The sequence below is a fragment of the Sus scrofa genome, chromosome 6 (genome assembly GCF_000003025.6).
Source record: "Sus scrofa isolate TJ Tabasco breed Duroc chromosome 6, Sscrofa11.1, whole genome shotgun sequence".
Lineage (NCBI taxonomy): Eukaryota > Metazoa > Chordata > Mammalia > Artiodactyla > Suidae > Sus > Sus scrofa.
This window is the reverse complement of record NC_010448.4, coordinates 169881439-169894589: the sequence shown is the minus strand read 5'-3', so window position 1 is coordinate 169894589 and position 13151 is coordinate 169881439. Positions and strand designations below refer to the sequence as shown.

The 13151-nt window shown below is 55.8% G+C and overlaps 1 protein-coding gene across 16 annotated transcripts in view; it reads left to right on the top strand.

Annotated features, from left to right (window-relative positions):
• Window positions 1-10139, top strand: part of LOC102166622 — a 116969-nt gene extending 106830 nt beyond the window's left edge. For 5 of the 16 annotated variants that reach the window (XR_002345260.1, XR_002345256.1, XR_002345262.1 and 2 more), the window contains 3 exons: window positions 519-4844; window positions 7040-7233; window positions 9123-10139. Coding sequence is in view for 1 of the 16 variants with exons in the window: in XM_021096969.1 (XP_020952628.1) it covers window positions 519-765; window positions 3587-3651; window positions 4771-4844; window positions 5583-5599 (403 nt within the window). In the remaining 15 variants the exon portion in view is untranslated. Of the gene's footprint in view, window positions 1-518; window positions 4845-5582; window positions 5678-7039 lie in introns of all 16 variants that reach the window. The other 11 variants (XR_002345258.1, XR_002345267.1, XR_002345266.1 and 8 more) reach the window with 11 other exon arrangements.

Genomic DNA, 13151 nt, shown 5'->3' with positions numbered 1-13151 from the left:
TACATCAATGCCTGCCAGACAGATGGCTTCCCTGGCTGTCCCACAGACACGTCCAACTCAGCGCCCCCAAACCAAATCCCTCACTTCCTCTGACGGTCCCACCCCCTCTTGTGACACCCTCCCCGCTGCCCTGTGCTTTATGGCAATACAGGCTTCTTTCTACTTAAGGGGTGAGAGAGTCCAGAGTCCAGGCTAAGTGCGTCCATGGCTCACACTGATCCTTCGTCAACCCACAGAGGTTGCTGTTATTTTATTGTCATCCCCAGTTCACAGGTGAAGACGTGGTAACAGAAGTTTCTGGCACAGGGAAGGCACTTGGCAGATGCTGGTTCTGCCTTTGGCTTTTGTTTCCTCAGCCGTCTAAATTCATAAACAGAATCAGCCGTGCTCACGCCCAGCCGGGTACACAGCCGTTATTCCCACCTGGGACACTGGCGCGTGTCCGGCTTACTCTGTGACTCAGTTTGGCAAACTGAATGCTCGGGCTGCTTCCTTGTTCTGAGCTAGCTCATCCTCAGATCCCCAGGTCCAGACTTTGCTTCAGGAAGCAGTCACTGTGTGCGAAGAGGCTGTGCAGAGAGTCGTGCAGGGACCCACGTTCAGCACGCCACTCCCAAGCCTGCTGCTCTCCCGCTGAGTAAGAGCTTAAGGACGGGTGATGCCGTGTGTCCAGGTGTGTTGGCCGGTGACGGTCCGCTTGACGGAAGCACCTCCATTTGCCTGAGTATCTGGTGTCTGGTCTGCCTCCAGAGCTGCTCTGCCCAGGTGGGTGATGGTGAAGCCAGGTCCTGGCCCCTCCCTTATGTCTGTTTCCGACGTCGTCGTCGTCGTTATTATTATTATTGTCATTATCCTCACAGCAACCCTGTGAAGTAGGTGCTATTAATGCCTCTTTTAAAAAATAGTATATAAATGACATATAATATTATATCAGTTTTAGCTACACACCCTAATGATGTGATATGTGTATGCATACACTGCAAAGTGATTTTACTGCAGTAAGGTTAGTTATCACCCACACCACACTAGTTATAAAGTTTTTCGCTTGTGATGAGAATTTTCAAGATCTCCTCTCTTAGCCACGTTCAAATACACAACAGTATTATTAACTATAGTCACCGCGTTGTAGATTCCATGCTTTGGAATTATTTGTATCTTTTAAAAAAATTATAGAAGTAAAGTTGGTTTACAATGTAGTGGTAATTTCTGTCGTGCAGCTAAGTAGCTCAGTTATGCATATACACACACACGTGTGTGTGTGTGTGTGTGTCTGTATGTTCTTTTCCGTAAATGCCTGTCACAGGATGTTGAACTTAGCCCTCCGTGCTCTGCAGCAGGACCTTTTTTTGCTGATTTTCCATCCTGTACATTCTAGTTTGCATCTGTTAATCCCACACTCCCAATCCTCCCCTCCCTCACCCTGCTCCCCTTGACAGCCACAAGTCTGTTCTTTATGTCTATGCGTCTGTTTCTGTTTCGTAGATATCTTCATTTGTGTCGTATTTTAGATTCCACATAAAAGTGATTTCATATATTTGTCTTTCCCTTTCTGACTTCACTTAGTCTGATATCTCTGGGTCCATCCATGTTGCTGCAAATGGCATTATTTCATATTTCAGTCCTTTTTTTGTTTATTTTGTTCTTCAGGACCACACCCACAGCATATGGAGGTTCCCAGGCTAGGGGTTTAATCAGAGCTATAGCTGCTGGCATACACCACAGCCATAGCAATGCAGGATCCGAGCCACGTCTGCAACCTACACCACAGTTCATGGCAATGCCAGATCCTTAGCCCACTGATTGAGGCCAGGCTGCAACCACATGGTTCCTAGTTGGATTCATTTCTGCTGTGCCATGATGGGAACTCCTATATTTCAGCCTTTTCGTGGCTAAGTAATATTCCATTGTATGTATATGCCATATCTTATTTGTCCATTCATCTGTCCATGGACATTTTGATTTTTTCTATGCCTTGGCTATTGTACATAATGCTGCTTTGAACATAGGGGTGCATGTATCTTTTCAAATTACAGTTTTATCTGGGTATATGCCCAGGAATGGCATTGCTGGATCATGGGGCAACACTATTCTCAGTTTTTTGAGGAATCTCCATGGTTTTTTTTGTTTGTGTTTGTTTTTTGGCTTTTTAGGGCATATGGAAGTTCTCAGGCTAGGGGTTGTGTAGGAGCTACAGCTGCCAGGCTACACCACAGCCACAGCAACGCCAGATCCCCAACCCACTGAGTGAGGCCAGGGGTTGAACCCACATCCTCATGGATACTAGTTGGATTCGTTGGATCTAGGGAATTCCCGCACTGGTTTCTGCGGCAGCTTCCCTGTTTACATTTCCATCGACAGCGTCAGAGGACTTCAGACTGAAAATCTACCTTTTGACCACCTTTATGCATCCCCCCCCCCACTTCGCATCTCTGGCAACCCCCAGTCTGCTCTCTGCATCTATGAGTTGGTTTTGTAGATTCCATATGTAAGTGTGACCATACACGCTAACTGCCTTTCTCTCTCTGACTTATTTCACTTTGCATAATGCCCCCAAAGTCCATTCATGTTGTCACAAATGGCAGTTTCTTCTTATGGCCGAATAACTTACCTGTGTGTGTGTGTCAGTGTCTGTGTGTGTATCTTACATTTTCTTTATTCAGTCATCAATCTACGGACACCGCGATGGCCTCCAGGTCTTGACTGTGGTAAGTAATGTGGCATGCAACGTGGAAGTGCAGATAGCTTTTCACAGTACTGATTTTGTTTCCTTCTGATGAGTTCACTGCCTCTTTATCGCTCAGAGAACTGGGACTCTGGCAGATAAAGTGACTTGGCCAAGGCGACAGGGTTAGAGCTACTATCTCAACAAGGCCCCAAATTCAACGTATGTGTTCTTTCCTTGTTCAGTTTCAAGGTGATCATTCGGTTAAGGAGACTAAGATGAGGTTGTCCTCTTAGTGACTCGTGGAATGCAGGTACCCGCCCCCCGCCCCCGCAGAATGGCTGTAGAGAGTCACACAATGAGCATTTGCTCAGAGTACTGCGTGAGGCACGTCCACACACATTCTCTCCGTTGTTGCTCCCAGTGACCTTGTGAAACGGAAGAAACTCCCCCACCCAGACATGGAAGCTGAGATTCTTTCAAGCGCAGTGATTTGCTCAAAGACCCGCAGGTGACAGGTGATGCTCTGAGTCGGGAACGCAAGTCTCTGAGACTCCAAGCTCCATGCTCTGTTCTTCTGGGACCGCGAGATGTGGCCAGGAGGGAGGAGCTGGGAAAGAAGCAGATGAAGGGAGGGCCCTTGGGCAAAGGAGCGTCTAGGGTTTCACTCTAACGTGTTCTGGCCCAGCAGGAGCAGGCATGACAGTCCACGTTGGGAGGTGGGGAAACTGAGGCTCAGAGAAGTGCAGTGACGAAGCCGCTAAGGCGGTAATGCTGGCCTTCAGCTTCAGTCCGACGCTTAAGCCTTCGCCTCTGCAGCACAGCTTGGCTGGTGGTCCAAGCCACGGACCTCTTCTTTCTGGGGGTCTCTGTTCCCAGCCATCCCCTGAGGCCCACCAGGAACTCTGGATCCTTTTCTCTCAGGCGAAAGGCCTTGCGTTCCTCTGCCTTTACAACCCGGAAGAGCGAAGAGCGGCAGGCGGTTCTGGGTAATTTACATGTGTTACTAACATTACCCCCACTTTTATGATGCAGAACCTGAAGCCTCCAGAGGGCACGACGATTAGAAATGCAGAAACTAGAATTTGCCTCAAGGACTTACACCAGACCGGAGTTCTTTTATTTATTTATTTATTTATTTATTTATGGTCTCTTTAGGGCCGCACCTGCAGCATACGAAGGTTCCCAGGCTGGGGGTCGAATCAGAGCTGTGGATGCCCGCCTGCCCCACAGCCACCACACCACCAGAACTGAGCCATGTCTGCCACCCACACCACAGCTCATGGCAACGCTGGATCCTTAACCCACGGAGTGAGGCCAGGGGTTGAACCTGCATCCTCATAGATCCTAGTCAGATTCATTTCCGCTGAGCCATGACGGGAACTCCCCGACCTGAATTCTTAACTGCTGCCCTCTTCCACTTTTTCTCGCCCGGGCTGGGTGCAGATTTCACTCTCTGAGGTGTGCCAGGCCAAGAACCTTAAATACCAGAGTCAAAATCGCCAGCTCCCCTTGACCTGATCCATAAATTCCCAGGTCTCCCTAAAGGTACCACTCAGCCCTGACGCCACGGATCAGGGCCCACGAAACCTGGGGACTTCCTCCTACCCCATCCTCAGTTCGCACACGTACCCTCAGGGTAGGCAGTGTTGTCTCCATTTTCCTGAGGAGGCGGTTGAGGCTGCAGGGTTTCAAGGGCGGGCATCCAGGCCAAGAACCAGGTCCGTCTCTAAGACCCTGGCTCTTTCTCTTCGCCACCTCCCTCCCGCCTGGACGAGCTCCCACTTGACAGTCGCGGTGCCTGAATTCTGGCCTGAACCGTCTCAGCGGCTCTGTTCCTGTTCAGATAATGCGATGAGCGGACAGAGGGCTTGCTGATCTCTAAGGCTCTCTCCTGATCCAGAAATGTGGGGTCCTGTCCTCACCGCTCCATCCCAAGGCCACGGAGAGAAGAGAGCTTGGCTCCAGCAAGGGGCGGCCTCCCGAGCTTGGGGCTGACACTCAGGATCTGAGACACCTCGGCGTCTCCAGAGGGGGTCACAGCCCTTCTCCGTGGAGCCCAGTTCACCTAATTCTGATCTCCCCGGTTTTCTGGAAACATTCCCAAGGCCTCCCTATCAGACTCGGCGTCTACGCACCTCCGCACTCAGCAGGCCTGACCTGAGCCGACGGAGAGAAAGAGGTAAGGCTGCCGGACCCCTTACGAGTCGCTGGGCTGGTGGTGGGCTCCCTCCTCCTGGGCACTCATGCCTCATTACAGCATTTCCTTCCTCTTGCCTTCGTTGTGCTCAATTTGTTGTAAGACCATCCAACGATGCACAACTAGAGAGAAAGGGGGGCTCTCCCAACCCCCGGTACTGGCTCTTGATGGAACTAACTAATCTTAACACCTCGGAGGAATCCTTCACACACACACACACACACACACACACACACACACTCACACGTATGTATAATTACACACGTGCATACATACGTGCAAATGTCATGCACACGTGCAGTGCCGACAAACAGAACCCCACCACACACGGGGCCTGGAATAACACGACGACTTTCCTGTCACTTCTTTTTTCCCTTAAGGTGACGTTATGGCCGTCTTTCTGTGTGAGCTCATGGAGGTCGATTTATTCTTTTTAAGAGCTGCATAGTTTTCTTCTGTGTGCTTGTGGCATAATGCAGCCTCCTCCAGGTGGCCTCCAGTGTTTCCCTATTGTAGCTCTGGCTGTCGCTTCTTGAGGGCCTGTCCTGGGCCTGTCTCTGCAGGACAGACTTTTCTGCACTTGTCACTCTTGTTCTTGGAAGCGCCCTTGCCATCTACCAAGTGCTCAGGAAATTATCTGAAGACCCAGCTCCAATGCTGCGCCTCGTGAGGCCTCTCCTCCTTCCTTCCCCCTTGCCTCCCACCCCCACCCCCATTCAGGTCCTCTGCTGGCCTGAGGCGGGAATAGGATAAAGACCCAGCGCCGGAGGACCTCACTGCTAGACAGATGGGAGGTCAGATGATTCCAGCCGAGGGTGAGGAGGATAGAAACAGGCACGGGAACAGAGGAGGCAGGACTGGTGGGGTCTGGGAGCTTCTCAGGGGAAGGATGCTGGGAGTTTGGAGGGTGCTGGGAGTTTGGGAGGGTGCTGGGAGTTTCTGCGGTGGGTGAGGGTGAAGCCTGGGTCCGTCTTTACCCGACATGTGACGTGCTTCTTGCATCCGTGCTTCTCGCCCTCTCCACCATTCGTGCCATGTCCACTTCCAAAGAAGGGACTGGGGGTAGATTCCAACATTTATTAGGTGAACACATGGGATAACAATAGCGCCATGAAGTAAGGAAAAGAAATAAGAGTTTTGTTATAAAATGGGAGAAGAGAAGGGACCATAAACCTACACTAAGGAGAGTCACTACAACAAAATACAAGCAGTAACTATGCTTCCCAGCAGGCACAAAAAGCCGCACTTGCTGTGCTGTGGGGACACAGGGCCCATCCCGCCCCACAAGGAGAGCGCATGCCCCCTCCTCACCACACGTGACCCTTGCCTTATGGCCCCTTTGTGGACTGGACTGGACAGTATCTTTCTTTTTTGGGCTGCACCTGTGGCATATGGAAGTTCCTGGCCAGGGATTGAATCCAAGCTGCAGCTGCAACCTACACCACAGCTGTGGCAATGTCAGATCCTTAACCCACTGCGCTGGGCTGGGGCTTTAAACCACACCTCAGCAGCGATCTGAGCTGCTGCAGAGACTGCACGGGATCCTTAGCTCGCTGTGCCACGGCGGGAACTCCCGGATTGATCTTTGACCCAGACACATTCACGTGACTACACTGGATGGAGAGGCTACGGACCAGCAGCCTCAGAGCATCCACGATGTACCACTCCTTCCCAGCCACCTTCCACTGAGACACAAGCAAGGACACGCAGGCTCAGAGGAGTTCAGAGAAATATCAGTGGGGCTGGCCACGTCTCCGGACCCCAGCACCCTCCTCACCAGATCAGCCGGGAGGGTCTGAGGCTAAGCTCTCTCCGAACAAGGAAGCAGCCTGGGCCTTCAGGTTCCCCAGCTGAGTCACAGAGCAAGCGGGACCCCTGCAAACGTCCCAGGCGGGGACCATGGCTGAGTACCCCCACCTGGCTTGAGCATGGCTGCTTTTGTTTATGAGTTTAGACTGCTGAAAAAACACACGTCATAAGACAGAACTAGCCCTTGTCAAGTGCCTCGTGTGTGCCAGGAACTTTCGTTGCCACAGGTTCACCTGTGAAGTGGGGATGACAATAAAATAATAGCCACCTCTCCAGCTGATGCAGGATCAGTGAGAGCCATGGAATCCCTTGGCATGGAGCCCGCCCGTCGTAATTATCGTTATTGTCTTTGTCATTGTCATTATCAGCCCCACGATCGCCCTGTGAAGTCGGTACTGCCGAAGCTGCCTGATGGCCAAGGAACCGAGGCTCAGCGAGGAGACGTGGCCGTGGTCACGGCGACAGAGCCAGCACGCTAACCTGGGCCTGTTGGGTTCAATTCCTGTGCCCTCTTCCTGTTGCGCCGCAGAGGGGAGGCCAGGCGCTTAAACGAAGGCCCAGGGTAAGTAAGCAGAAGGCAGCCAGGCCTGGGGCCAGTGCGTGGCGCTGGGTCCCTCTGCTGGGGGAGGAGGACTCCGAAAGCCAGCTGCAGAGAGGACGTGGCTCCATCCAGCTGTCCAGGGCCTGCAGCTAGAGTTGCAGTCACTGGGGTGGGGCCATGCGGGGCACCCAAAGGAACAGTAGAGCAGCAGCCGCAAGGGAGGCTGGGGAGGGACACAGGTCCCAGGGTGTTGGGCAGGGCACAGCCGGGCCACCTGAGGGAGCCATCCCTTGGCACCTGGGTGACGAGAGCTTAGAAATGTGCTGTCATTCGCACGCACCACATTTTTTGGCTTGTCTTCACTTAGACTAATCTACGTATCAAATTGCATAGGTAGAAATTAAAAAGTAGACCTTCCAGGTTTGGGCTGAACGCGTTTCACAAAACACGGGTGGAAATGATGACACATCGCATCCCTGCTGCCCGCGTTGCCACCCTTGACCCCGGCCGTCTGGACCGCCCTACATGGCATCATTCACCTGTGCAGGTAGCACACAGGTGTGAGAAAGCGGTCCCGCTTTGGGACTGGGAAACTCCGGCCCAGCTCTTGGCTCTGTGGCCTGGGGGAAGTTATCTTACTTCTCTGAGCCCCTGCTGCCCCCTCTAAAATAAGAGCAGCTTCTTGGGGCTTATTAGGATCAAGGGACAGCCGTGGCTGGCTTAGCCTGGAGGCTGTCCTGGCTAAACAGGTAAGTCGAGTAAATAAGGGCTTGATGCTGAGCATCGGCGTCTCACAACCCCCCGCGAGGCTCCCTGGCAGCCGCTGCCTCGGTTCCCTGTGAGGCTCCCTGGCAGCCGCTGCCTCGGTTCCTCAGACGACCTCAGTTTCCTCCTCTGCAAAACGGGCATCTTGCCAGTGGCTCCAGAGCGCGGCTGTCAGGATGAAACGAGCCGGCACACACAGCCCGGCGTCTGGCACGCGGGGGCCCTTCTGTCCCCACTAGCCTCCTCCCTCCTCCCATCAGCGAGCGGGTCGTGCTCGCTTTCCTAACCCTCTGGGAGGCCCCGGCCCCTCGCACCCGCACTCCTCATGCTGTAGGGTCCTCAGACCGACAGTCAGGCCGGGAGGGGGTGATGTGTGCGTGAGCCCAGAGGCAGAGGACAAGGCCCCGCTGACGGCCTGAGAGACAAGTCCCTGCGATGTCCCTCTCCGCGCTGTCGCCCTTCCTTCTCGGGCCTGCGCCGGGGGTGGCTGTGATGGTCTCATTTTGCAGATGGGTAAACTGAGGTGAGTGCCCCCCAGTTCGGGTTCACACAGGGCATCCTTGATGGGGCAGCCGCTGGGGCTGGGGCTGGGGCTGCCAAGCAGAAGAGCAGCAAGTCCAGGGGACTGGGGGCGCGCATCTGGGGGAGCTCCTCACCGGCAGAGGCTCGCTGGTTTGGGGAAGTCGGCTGCCTCCCAGGCCTGGGGGGCTGGGGGACCTGGTGACGGGGGGCAGATGGAAGAGGCAGCTTTCTCCTAGAAACCTCAGTCCCTTCCCTAGGACGCCCCTCCGACCAGTCATGGCTCTTGAGAACCCCAGTCTCCTTCGGGCTTTTGTAAGGAGGCCCCAGAGCTCGGAGGGAAGCTTCGAGGCCATCTTCCCGAGGCTCCCCTGTCTGATCAGAAGACAGGCTCTGAGGAACAGAGACGTGGCTCAGCCAAGAGCGCCGCCAGCGCTCTGACAGGGTCACTGGATCAGGAGATGACAGGCCAGCGTGAGGACAACCACCTGGGCAGGACGGGGCTGGCCCGGGAGGGGCCACGGCGAGAGGCTGGGTCTCCTTGTGCCAGGCTCTGCTGTCAGGTCTTTCTTGGTCTTTTCCTCTCAACGTCCCTCGGAGGTCGGGTTGCTGTCTTCACTCTGCAGGGTAAGAAAGAAGCAAGACTTGGAGAATCTACGGTCTGGACTCAGGGACGTCCAAAGGCAAACAGGTGAAGGAAGGCGAATCCAGTCCTGGCCCTGCCAGTCTCCGAATCCGACCCCTTCTCCACTACAACTCGTATACCGGGTCGAAGAGTGTCCCCCCCGCAAATCCACGCCCTTCCTGGAGCCCCAGCATTGGCGCTTGTTTGGAACAGATGCACTTAGTTAGGATGAGGTCATAGTGGACCAGGGTGGGCCCTACATCCAGTGTGGCTGGTGTCGTCATCGGAAGACAGACCCAGAGAGGACGCCGCCAAGTGCAGACACGGACGAGAGCGGAGGGAGGAGGCCACGTGAAGACGGAGGCGGAGACAGTGATGGACGCGGCCAGATGCCGAGGGCGCCAGGATTTCCAGCAACCTCCAGGAGCTAGAAGGGGCGAGGAAGGAGTCTCCCCTAGGGCTGTCCGAGAGAGCCAGGCCCTGCCGGCATCTTGATTTCTGGCTGCTCGTCTCCAGAACTGTGAGACAATACACTCCTGTTGTTTTAAGCCACTTCGGTACTTTATTGTAGCAACTCAGCGATCAAGTACAGCTCCTTCCTGTTGTACAGAAGGAGGGGTGACTTACAGGCATCATGGACCCCGGGTGTGGTCATGTTGAAATTTAGAATATTGGGGCAAACCCAAGGAGGAAGGGAGCATCAGTCTGTCTGACCCTTGCTCTGGGCTGTGCAGCTTTCATGGGTGGTCTCATCGTCCCTTGCGGGGAAATACAGCATGTGCCCATTTCACAGACTAGGAAAGTGAGGCTCAGAGAAGGGAAGGGACAGGCCCCCTAAGCTCACTTCCCCCCACCTCTAGTGCTGCGCAAGGAGCAAACCCAGACTCCGCTCTGAGTGCCAGGGAAGCAGGCTGCTCACTTCCCTTCTCTGAGCCTCACTTTCTTCATCTTGAAAATGGGCATGATAATAGCTGCCTCTCAGGTGGTTGTGAGAATAAACTGTCATCCAACAAATGTTTATTGAGAGTCTTTGTGCCAGCCCCTATTCTGGACCCTGGGGACACAGCAGCGGAGGAGATGGGCAGAGTCCTTGCTCCCAAGGGCCAGATTCATCTGGATAATGCATGGCTGACTCCTAGCAAGTGCTCGATAAAACGTCTGGGGATAAGAATACAGGACTGAACAGGATGGCGGGAGGGAGGGCTTGGCCTGTAACAGTAGCTCTCAGCAGCTCTACTCTTTACCACTGCTGGTGATGGGACGGCCCCCTGGCCCAGGAGGACACAAGGTCCTTTTGGCCCTGGCCTTATGTTTTTGAGCACCAAGCAGCCGCTGGTCTGAGCTGCTGTCCTAGAGCCAGAAGGACTCTCTGCCCCAGGCCTGGACTATGGAGGCAGCTGAAGGGGCCTTGGGTCTTGTCACGGGGCCCTGCCCTGCTGCAGTGTCCCCCTCAGCCACACAGCCTCCGCTCAGCCCCACCCACTCCCTGACACTGTCCCTGGGCCAGGCCTGAGCCTGCTCTGGAGGCTCTCCCAGCTGTCCTGAGGTCCCCTCTGGCTACTGCGGACGCTCCCGCTTCCACCCCTGGAGGCCTGGGCTGGGCACCGCCCCTCCCCCACAGAGGCGGCCCCAGACTCACACCCCCCCCCCGCCCCCGTGCTATTCTTTTTTCCTGACGACTGTGGCATCAGATGTCAACCAGACTCTGCTCAGCACTGGCAGGTGGGGGCAGGGGGGAGGTTCTCGAGAGCTGTGCAGTTTGGGGGAGGGTCCCCCGGAGTCCCCCATGAGGGGCTAGGAGTGGCCAGCCCTGCCTGGTCTGACTCTGCTCCCAACTCACGGTGCCGCCTTCACCAAACCCCTTCCTCCCCAGACCTCAGCTTCTCTGAGCCAGAAGAGGAGGCCGCCCTCTGGGCTTTTGCGGATCAAAAGGACACAGGCCAGGTCCTCTGGGGACGGGGAAGATGCTGGACCAGCGGCAGTGGGTTGTGCCCGAGAGCTGACTGTGTTCCAGGTGGGCTCCAGAAGGGCGTCCTCGGGGGTGCAGAGCAGCTACGCCCATCAGACCTCAGAGAAGCCTGTCCTTCTGTCCTCACTTGCCCTGAGCCAGCCGGGCCGGCTGGCACGGCGCTGGGGAAGCGGGCTCTGGCGGCCCTGACAGCTCAGCAGTGGCAGCCGAGTGGAGGTGGCGGTGGCCCCAGCGGCAGGGGTTATTCTGAGAGCTGGGAGGGGCTGGGGAGCCGAGGCTGGAGGAGGGGAAGCGGCTGGAAGGAGACAGGCCTGCGAGGGTGACGAGCGTCACTGTGTGGCCCGGGAAGGGGTGCCTGCCAGGGCAGCGTGCCCAGGGAGAGTGGGGTAGCACGTGCTCCTCCGCCACTGGGTGGGACGGACTGTTGAGGTATCGAGGCGGGTCCTGGGATTCTTTGGGTATCTGTGCACCAGTTTTGTGATTCAAGTGCAGGTCGATGGGGTAAAGCACATGATGTGTGTGTGCGCCTGAGCGCGCGTGTGTGTGTGCGTGTGTGCGTGCGTGTTCACATGTGTGTGTGTTGGAATGCAAGTGAGTTTCAGGACGAGGGAAGGTGTGAGCAGAAGCGAATGTGCCTGTGCGTGGAAGGGGGAGGACAGCGCCAGTGAGCAAGCGGGGCTTTGCCCGTGAGCAGGGATGGATGTGGGAGCGGCAGGGAGGGTCACGGGGGCTTGAGAGGGGGTGTGGGGGTGGGGGGGGAGACCTGGGGGTGGAACGGTAGGAACGTGTGGAACGCAAGTGTAAGGGACACATGCAAGTGCGCCCCTGCGTGAGCCCGGGTGTGCGAGTGGACACCAGTGTGGGTGGTGAGAGCAGGTGGGACCGCGTGACTTGGGACAAACAGGAAGGGCCATGTGTAGGGCCACACCAACAGTAATAAAGACACAGCCACGGCGTTACCGAGCGCTTCCTGGTGCTGGCATTCATTTTACCGAATTCGTCCCGCGGCCTCTGAGGTGCGGGCCGCGATGAGGCTCGTTTCCAGATTAGGACAGGGTGTCTTTGGGGGGTTAAGTGACTGTCTGAGCTGTCTCTCCATCAGTACGTCCCGCTGCCTCATAATGGATGCAGCAGGAACCCAGTTGGGAGTAAAGAAAAATGAGTGTTGGAGTTTCTTGTAGGGCAGCAGGGTAGGGATCTGTGCCGTGGCTTGGGCTGCTGCTGTGGTACAGATTCGATCCCTGGCTCAGGAACTTCCACATGCCATGGGTGCAGCCAAAAAAAAAAAAAAAAAAAAAAAAAAAAAGGAGAAGAAGAAGAAAAGAAAAAAGCAAAGCAAAGCAAAATGAGTGCATGGTAGGTGTGTGTTTGGGGCGGGAGGCTGAGTGCGCCAGCGTGGGCCCCAGAGGAGCAGCTGTGGACACTGAGCGGGGCGGGGGCCAGAGCAGGGCCTGAGTCAGCCTCTGGGGCGTCTTTGCCAACCTGGCTTCCCTGCCCCGCAGTGGCAGCCCATGCCAGGGCCCCCAGCTAAGGATCCTCCCAGCTCTGGTATGGCCCCCAGCAGGCCCTGTCAAATAGAGTAGGCTGGGCCAGGGCTGAAGACCAGCAGGAGGCCGGCCTGGCTTCCAGGGCACCTGAGGGGGCAGCCCCCAGCGTAGGCTCCCCAGGCAGGGAAGGCAGATGAGAACTGTGGGAGGGGGTGCAGCAGTGATTTCAGGCCCTTCGTGACTCTAAATAGAACCACCTGGCGGCTGCGCATGTGTAAGGGGGGGGGCAGCCAACAGTCCCTGCCCACCCTTGCCTCCGGGATGTGACTCAGGCAGATGCCACGCCAGGCATCTGCAAGCTGGGCCTGCTCCCACCCTGGGGGGTGGGCAAAGAGGGGCCCCTCCTGCCCCTCCCCCACTCCCACCCTTGGCCCTGCTCCTTGGGACCTAAGCTGGAAGGAAGACACTTTTGAGAGCGGGTATCTCCCGTGGCCTGGGCCCACCCGCCACCACCCAGAGACCTTTTTACAAGCTGCAGGCTCCGGGCTGTCCAGGAGTGCAGTACTGCCTGATG